At 42.6% G+C, this 8,959-nt stretch overlaps 1 protein-coding gene across 2 annotated transcripts; it reads right to left on the bottom strand.

Annotated features, from left to right (window-relative positions):
• Positions 1-2,162: 2,162 nt before the first annotated feature.
• pitx2 (paired-like homeodomain 2) lies at positions 2,163-8,369 on the bottom strand. 2 transcript variants are annotated; one of them, XM_061079953.1, is made up of 3 exons: positions 8,324-8,369; positions 3,560-3,768; positions 2,163-2,714 (listed from the first exon to the last, which is right to left on the bottom strand). In XM_061079953.1, exons 1-3 carry the CDS (start codon positions 8,367-8,369, stop codon positions 2,163-2,165), a joined length of 807 nt encoding a protein of 268 aa, XP_060935936.1. The 2 variants fall into 2 exon arrangements, with proteins under 2 accessions (XP_060935936.1, XP_060935935.1); XM_061079952.1 differs by lacking the exon at positions 8,324-8,369 and adding an exon at positions 4,170-4,362.
• Positions 8,370-8,959: the final 590 nt, after the last annotated feature.

The following is an 8,959-nucleotide window of genomic DNA, read 5'->3' as shown; positions in this document are numbered from 1 at the left end:
AGTTACTGCTCTTTTTAAAAACAAAATATAGATATTTTAATTGCTGTGACACTTTGATATAATCACACAAGGTAAATAAACTACAAAACAGTTCACAGGACGGACTACAAAACCCAGACTCTATCTGTCTGGCTCTTTCTGCAAGGGGCCCATGGCGGTGCTTCCTCCCCGGTGTCTGCAGCTCTGCCTGCGGCCACGAATCTGCACTCGTCCCCCTCCACCTCTGCCTCCCACTGTCAGAATCGCCCCACATACCTCCCTGTGTGTGTGTGTGTGTGTGTGTGTATGTGTGTGTGTAAGAGATTGTTTGCTTAAGCTTGTGAATCAGAGATAGTTTTCCTTTTGTTTTGCTTTGGCGCATTTTGCGTTAACATTACGTGTTAATTTTGAATTCAAAGTTTCAGAAGGAAGGCGGATAGATGCGTGTGTGAGGCTGCGTAAATTAGTGTAGCAACAATTATGACCAATTATCCTAATGGTTAATTCAAATTGTCTAAAATTCTTAGATTAAACACACACAATTTGGACATTTTCACTCTAGTAAAATCCCTTTTAAATTAAAGCATAAATTCAATATAAATGTGGATTTTTGTGTTATTTTCCTAATGATCCACTTCAGAGACTCTCCTGAGTTCCACCACACGCCGGGACAGAGACGCACACAGACTCTAATGGACCCTTGTGATTGTTGTGTGGTCCAACTCCTGTTTGTTGATTCCCGTGTTATTTCAAGCACCAGTGCCCAGCCGGGGCCGGAGACATGTATTCAGCAGTTAATCTGCCGGAGCATCTCGCTGCTATGTGTATTGGAGCCGGCCCATTGTTTTTCCTCTATAGATTAGGCGGCACAAGCTCCTCACATAATCGAAAGGCTATAGACAGACTGTCAGTGGTCCTGCTCGCCGCTAAACCCACCGCCAGACACAAAGATTCAATAACAGCAGAAGGGTTTTTGAACAATATATTTACTTCCATTAAATAAAACACAATAGTTTTTTTGGATGTTGGAAAAAAAAAAGAAAAAAAAAAAGGAGAGAGAAACATAATTCCGTACCAAATAGTTTACACAGAGCAAAAAAAACAAACAAATCATTTGTCGCAGGAACATTTTTGATGCGTCTTTTTTCTTATTTTTTTTTGTTTTGTTTAAATCCAGAATTGCTATTCTAAATCGATATTCACACAGACATTAATAATAAATTTATAATATGTTAGAAACACACAACTGGTGCGTTTTTTTAGTATGTACATTCCCTTTTTGTTTGCAAGCAAAACATGATTCCTTTTTAGGGTTTTATCTTTTTTTTTTGTTTTGTTTTGTTCTGTTTTAGTTTTTTTTTTTCCACATGCGTTGATAAGTTTGAACCTGGAGAGAGAAACTTTGAGGGTTAAAGCGCATTCGCCTCGACAGACAGGATGAGAGTTCAAATATATATATACAACCTTTTTTTTCAGTCAACATTTAACGTCCAGAGAAAACAAAAATAACTCTCATGAGGAGTTTTTTATGAAAAATGAACCAGGCTTGAGTTTCTTCTTCTTCTTCTTCTTCTTCATCTTCTTCAAACAGGCCTGGACTCATCGAAGGAGGAATAAACCTCAAACCTCCCGGAGCTGAGCTTGATTCAGTGGTTCAGTCTCTAGTGCCCTTTTTTCTTTTTGCAAAAAAAAATGAAAAAACACAACAAAAAAAAGAAGAAGTAGTTGTAGTAGTCTCTTGTTCCTGTGGCCGGCTGTTTGTGATTACGCACACACACACACCCACACACACACACGCACACACTGCAAAAAATGACCACCATAACAAGCCAACCTTCAAATCTTAATTTTTTCCTGCTGAAATAAAAATAAAATAAAAAAAATCGTAACAACAGGGAGCGGGTGGGATTAATCTCACACAGTTCTTTTAATGTTGGGGAATGTTCAAGGGGGCAAGTGGCGATATGTTGAGGAAAGAGGGAAAAAAGGCCAAAACAATGCAGCATTCCAACTATAGAAGATGCCAGTCGATGGAGGAGTTTCCCTAAATGCATTTTAAAAAAAAACAAAAAAAAAAAAGTAAAAACCAGATTTTCCTCACCCCAATTACGCGCAAAATCACGCCACTTCAGCCTTTTTAATGACTTGTTAGGGTGGTCGTTCTTGGCAGTGCGGCTCGGGTATTAGACGGGTCTGTCCACGGCGTACTGGCAAGCGCTCAGGTTCGTCGCCGGATTCTGCACGTATCCAAAACTCGAGTGCTGCTTGGCTTTCAGTCTCAGGCTGGCCAGGCTGGAGTTACAAGTGTCCCTGTACACGTAAGGAGGGGTCGGCGGCGCGTAGGGGCACGTCGGCGTGGGGACCCCCGAGTTGAGCGACGGGTTGCTGAGGTTGTTCAAGTTGTTGAGGCTGTTGAGGCTGGAGCCCGGCACGCCCGACACCGACGATGGCACCATGCTGGAGGTCATGGAGGAGATGGAGTTGGGCGGCGAGAACATGGTCTGCGAGGACAAGGGGTTGACGTTCATGGAGTTGAAGAAGGGGAAGCTCTTGGAGGACAGGGAGGCCGACGTGAGGCCCTTGGCGGCCCAGTTGTTGTACGTGTAGCTGGGGTACATGTCTTCGTAGGGCTGCATGAGTCCGTTGAACTGGGGGCCGAAGCCGTTTTTGCAAAGCTCGGCTTGTTGGTTCCTCTCCCGCTTCCTCCACTTGGCTCGTCGGTTCTTGAACCAAACCTGGAATAAAGAAAATTGGAAAGTGTTAGAAAATATTTTCGAGGGTGAATTATCCTTTAAAAACCTCTACGTCCCTGCACATTATCTGTGTGTAAACCTATTTAATTAATTTGTAATTGTTTAAATAGTTTTAGGTTAAATTAATCTCTTTTTTTCATGAAGAATCACCGTGCGTAAATCCACACAGACTTCATTAATCCGCTTAGACTGTGTGTGTTATCTGAATACACACCGGGCTGTCACTGCACCATCCTAATGTGGCGGGGATGTGTATTCCCCTGCAGGCTCCCACAAACACGCTGACCTTCATCACACAACACCAGGGCGACAATCGCAAAATACAAGCTTTGCACCTCTTTCACACGAACAGGCGAACACGACTGGTATCTGTCACCGACTCAAACTGTTAAGGTCAATAATGTCTTGTTACACCTCAACAGGGTAATTAACAAACAAGCTCGTTTTCTCCTGTTTTATAATAAAATAACAGAAAAAAGGTGAAATCTGCAAAGCTACAAATTAATTTGTGCCCAAAATGGATTATTTAGCTTCATGTAATTATATTTAGTTTATTAGCTGAACAAATACAGGGTAATTAATTAAATCGAGCTCGAACAAGTTGTATATTTAAACAAGAATCTGATTATTTATTTTTCTTAATCTAAAACTGTGTCCTTAATTATTTTCTTGGAAATCTCAGCCGTGCGTAAAGATCGGCGTCCGTGCGTAAAGAAAAAAAATACTAAAGTCCAGGATATTTGTAGTAAAACCGGACAATTGGCACGAATTCCCCCCGAAATGATCCACAGGAATTGTTTTTGTTTACACCCGGGGGAGCAACTCACCCTGACCCGGGCCTCTGTGAGGTTGGTCCACACGGCTATCTCCTCCCTGGTGCTCATATCCGGGTAGCGATTCCTCTGGAACGTGGCCTCCAGCTCCTGCAGCTGCTGGCTGGTGAAGTGAGTCCTCTGCCGCCGCTGCCGCTTCTTTTTCGAGGGGTCATCCGAAGAGTCGTCGTTGTTGTTGTTCTTACTCTGGTTCTTTTCTTTTTCTGTGGAGAGGAGAGGAGAGGAGAGCAGGGTTAGTTTGGTTCAGCGGATTAAAGGCCCTTTTTTAAAATACAATCCTGAAGCCACGACTCTCCTGGGGAAACGGACGCGCTGTTTTTAACACTAACCCCACGTTTCATGGTGTGAAATTAGCTTTATTGGATCTGTGTTAATCTTCTAATTCCTTGTTGACATTGAGACTAATTTTATTTAACATAAGAAAAGCTCTGCTTCATTAACATGACACGGGAACTTGTCACTTCAACACCACACACACACACACGCTCCAGAGTGAAAACTAACTATCCGGGTAAAATGACCGCTGTGATCTCCTATCTGCATGCATGTAGAACCGGGAGCCATCTTTTGTTCGGAGACCCTCTGCACCCCGGGCGGCTCTTACCGACGGACTCCGGGCTGGAAGTGTCCGACACGGTGTGCACCTCATGCCGGTGCTTCGAGTCCACCGACCGCTGCAGCGGCTGCAAGCTGGAGGCCATCGCCAGAACCGTGTAGTGCGTGGACGCAAGTTTATTCCCTGTGTGGTGGTGGTGGTGGTGGTGGTCTGTGTTTAATGGATCCCTCATAGAGTTCATGGGGCAAAAATCGCACCACACGCTGTCAAAAAAAATCAGATTAAGTCCCTCTCAGCACTGGAAGGATGAGCAGGAAAAAGTCCGAGGAGTGCGGAATGTGATCAGCGGCTCTCCAGAAATACGCACAGCAGCAGCAGCAGCGCGGTTCCTCCTGCGGTGGAGTAGAAAGCTCCTGGTTGTGTCTGAGCTGATAAAAGCTTTTAAAAGAGGCCATTGATCGCAGCCATGGCATCAGCGGCTATACCTCTTGCGGACTGTCAGAGTGACAAGGACAGGTAGGTGATATTAGATCCAGAGGCAGACACACACCACACCGCTCTGTGTTTCATTTCAGCTGTTGCCTCTATCCTTGCGCCTCTCTATCCAGATATCCACGTCACCACGCTGCGCCCGCCCCCAGATTCTCTCCTCTGACAGGAGCGTGCATGTGGATATGACAGTGTGCCCGACCAACCAGGAGCTGAGCAGAAACCAGATATGTCTGCCAATGAATGCGTTATATGCCGGGGCTGGGGTGCGTTATTTCTCTCTCTCTCTCTTCCAAATAAAAAAGCATGTATAGAGAGCTGGGACGCTCCGAGGTGCCTTTACGCAGCAGCCCAAGACCAAATAAAAAAATGGGAATAACATAGTTTGGCCTCGTTTTTTATGAGCTGGGTCCAGTGGCCTGTAGCAAAACGACGTTCAGTTCTATTGCTATACCCGAGCTCACAGAGATCCTGGCTCTGCAGTTTACTCAGGGACTCGGTGTGGATACAGCGAGAGGCACTGAGAGGATTGTATTGAAGGGAAAATAAAGATGTGCACTTGAATAGCAAACACACAACAACACACAACCAGAATGGCACCGTGGAAAGGACAAAGGGGAAGAGGTGGGGGGTAATGGTAGCCTCAAAGGGAGGGGGGGGGGGGGTCCCAAACAGTGCCCACTTGTCAAGTGACGCTAACTACCAGACATGTACAGTATGTTAAAAAGAGCACATGTGCAGCTGGTTTCCAATTCCAATATCGCATGTTCATCCAAGATATTAAAAAAAATAAGTTAATGATGATGTTATTACATTACATTACATTTAGCTGAAGCTTTTTTCCAAAGCGACTTACAATAAGTGCATTCAACCCCGAGGAACAACAAGAATCAAGAAAGTACAAATTCTTCAAAAAATAAAGCAAAACTACAAAATGCTATAAGTAAGTGCCATTTAAGTGCTAGTAAATTGGATGTCAATTTAGGATGTCACAGGCAACACAACAAATTCAGTTAAAGTGTTTCCCCAATGGAACTCTTATCCTCTGACACTTCAGGAGATGAATGTTGTAAAATATTGTCCAACAAAAAACTCGGACCAGTCTGACCTGGAGTGGTTCACTGGTCTCCACAGCCCCAGTTACGAACAGGGGGGTGAAAAAGCATTGACAGTCATATAGTTGTCAAATGAGGCCATCCTCTTGACCCCCCCACGGAGTTAAGGTTCACATATCCATTAAATCAACCCCAGCGGAGCCGCAGTTAGCCGCGCACACTCGGGTTTGTTGACGACGGATTACTTCATCAGAGGATCTGTGTCTCTGCACTGTGGGTTCGAGCCCCTCCGCCAGGGAGTACTCTCCTGGTGCGTGGTGGGTTCTCTCCTTTTTAATCTGATAAGCTTCTCATTTGCCTATAAGAATTTCTGGAAAATGACTTTTAATGAGTTGGAGCTGATGTGCAGTCATTTTTTCTTTAATTTTTTTAAAAAGTCCCTAAAGATTGTGACGCGTCTAAAGGCAAAGTAAACACGGTTAATCAAATTGAGGGGACTTTAATTTCCAAGAAGGGGAATTGTCATCTGGGAGACAGGTTAGCAGCCGTGGAGCAGAGAGGAGGCTGCGTAATTACGCGAATTCACAGAAGTGCAAGTGGGGAAAATGTGCGTAAAAGTGCACGCTGGTGAGATTCTGGCCATTTTCTCTCATTCCACAAAACATCATCACCACCATCATGAGATAATCACACACTTCCCAGATCAACGTGGCCATTTGGAATCGTGGCTGTTGTGAAGGTAGTGGTCTAATCCCGCCAAAGCCCCTGATATATAACACACACACGCACACACACAGGCACACACACACGCTCACACACGATCACACAGAGCAATAACCCCTCGTCTGCTTGGGAGATGCAAGCTTTTTAAATTATCGTCGTTCATATATTTTTAAATCTACAAATATACACATTATTCTTTTTATAAATACACATAAAATCCATCTCCTACATTTGTCCACATCTTCTAAAGTGAAAGTTAAAAGGAAAATGAGGCTCATGAATAATATCAATCTTATAAAGGTCTAAATCTAAAATATCTATTTTTAAAAACTGAAAAACCAACAATTACAACATCCCATCTTCTGTGTATTAATTTCGTGTTCCTCAGTAAACAGCGAGCTGCTCCTTTCTTCTCCTCCCTCCACTGTAACGCCACTAAACCTGAAGTGGATTATCGGTCTCCTCTTCATTTCTACCTTGTGAATGCTTTATCTCTCTTCTGCGGATTACCGAGCGCAGCAGGCCTCTGTCATAGAGGGCCATTAATTAGCGATTCAGTCAATACAGGAGGAGACGAGCAAGGCTTTCTACATAGGATTAGGTCAGACATCACATTCCTCCATTAGGATATTCCTCCTCACGAATGGGCTTCCGCTATACATTTCCTTTTCTCTCTCTCCCCGGAGTCGATCCCCAAGAGCGCTGCATATTTTACTGCAGCGTGCTCGACGCCTCTGCATCGTCCTCCACCTCTGTTTAATTTTTTATTTTCTTTTATAATTCATAATCAATGATCGCCCCCGATGTGCAGCTATGTCCTGACTGCAGCTCTGTCCCACATGGACGCTGGTAAGTGAGGCAGAATGAGGAGTTATCGGTTATTCGTTTACCTTCCTAACAAGACCTGATGTGATTTCCCCCTCTGCAGAGGAGAATAATTAATAAATCACACATTTAAATGCAGGATCCCAGATTTTTCTTGTTATCTTGTTATTCTCCTTCCACTCCACCCCCCTCCCTCTCGGGGACGTTATTTTGGAATGAGAATTAGATTTGAAAATGCTTAAGGACCCTCATGTGTTTTGCTGCAGCTTTATTGCAACACAAGTCCTGTAAAAGCCAAATTAAATCCTTTTGTATTCATTAATAATCATATTGGTTTTAATTGCGTCAAATATCCTCCTGATTAAATCATGCTGGGGAGATGATGATGCTCTGTTTATCTGCACGCTTCCCCGAGCGACTCTGGAGCTGCAGGTCCCACATGTGGCCGCCAGGTGTCCCTCTAAGACAGAGAACAACCTGGAGCCCCCCCCCCCCCCCACCATCAGTTCTCCACATCACCAAAGGCCAAAACTACCTGAGACCACCACTCATTTAGAAAAAAGAATACTAGTACAATTATCGGTGGAATATCAACATAAGCAGCTTTTTCTAATATTGTAAAATTATTTATATGAGAATTTTGTGAGAATTTATTTTTATTCTGGAGAAATCTGTGTAATTTATCATTTTAATTAACGTTTTTTGTTTTTGGTAAAAACAGTAAATTGAACAGAGACCAGTGTTCATTTATTTCAAATAGATTTTAAGATTAAAGCCACATCTAAAGGAACAAGTATCATTATTATTAATCATTATTATTATTATTATTATCATTATTACCTTACTTATCATGGGATATCAAAATAATATCTATGTTCTAGTGTTTTTTTCTCCTCGGGATATTTACCCTATAACCTAAAGACTAGTACATCGATTATTCCCTAGAATTAATAACCATGCCATATATATATATTTATTTATATTATGTGTAAATATTTCCTGATTAATTCCCATGCAAATTTAATATATAAAATCACAACACTTTCAAAACCTGCTGTTTTCTCGTGGTAGAAAACATATCAGATCGATTCCCATGAACCAGACACTCACCTATTTGTGCGCAGGTGGTCGCCAGTTTGCGGCAGTGGGAATCCATTATGGCAAATGTGTTGGAAACGGCTCCTGAGAAAGAAAAGAAACAGACAGAAGAGTCGCATTTAGACTTTAAATCACACAATCAACGTGGAGGTACGAGGCTTTAAATTCAAATATTATTCTTTAGATCTTATTGGATGAGGAAAGCGAAAGAAACAAACTCCAAATTCAGACATGAGTGAGTTGAGTTGAGTATTAAAATGCAGAATTAAAACTCTGGATGTTCAGCTGTTTCACTATAGTAAGAGAAATGTGCATTTGAACGAGTCTCTCTGTTCTACACCTTTTTTTATTTAATATTATTAATTTATTTTAATTCCAGTTTTATTTGACCTGAGTCCACAGCTGAGAGCAACACACTTCTGTTTAAAACTCAATTTTATTTTACACAATAACTAGATTATTTTTATTTGGAGAACATTTAAAATCTCCCCAGTCTGATTCTGCTTTTTCTCCCATTTGTTTAAAGTCTAAAACTTAAATTTCCTCGCTGGTGCATTGTTCAGTATCCCTCCCTCCCCCCCCCCCCCCCCCCCCCCCCCTCAGCGTCAGATTTCTCTCTGCGCATCCCTCAGATTTGTATATCGCAGA

Source organism: Limanda limanda, chromosome 10 (assembly GCF_963576545.1).
Source record: "Limanda limanda chromosome 10, fLimLim1.1, whole genome shotgun sequence".
In the NCBI taxonomy this organism is placed as follows: Eukaryota; Metazoa; Chordata; class Actinopteri; order Pleuronectiformes; family Pleuronectidae; genus Limanda; species Limanda limanda.
Note: the sequence above shows the minus strand (reverse complement) of the source record. Positions and strands in the feature narration are given on the sequence as shown.

Coding starts and splice junctions, on each gene's coding strand:
- pitx2 (XM_061079952.1), bottom strand. CDS start 4,362: ATGAACTCTATGAGGGATCCATTAAACACAGACCACCACCACCACCAC. Junction 3,769..4,169: donor TTCCAGCCCGGAGTCCGTCG/GTAAGAGCCGCC, acceptor TCCTCTCCACAG/AAAAAGAAAAGAACCAGAGT. Junction 2,715..3,559: donor TCACAGAGGCCCGGGTCAGG/GTGAGTTGCTCC, acceptor TCTTTATTCCAG/GTTTGGTTCAAGAACCGACG.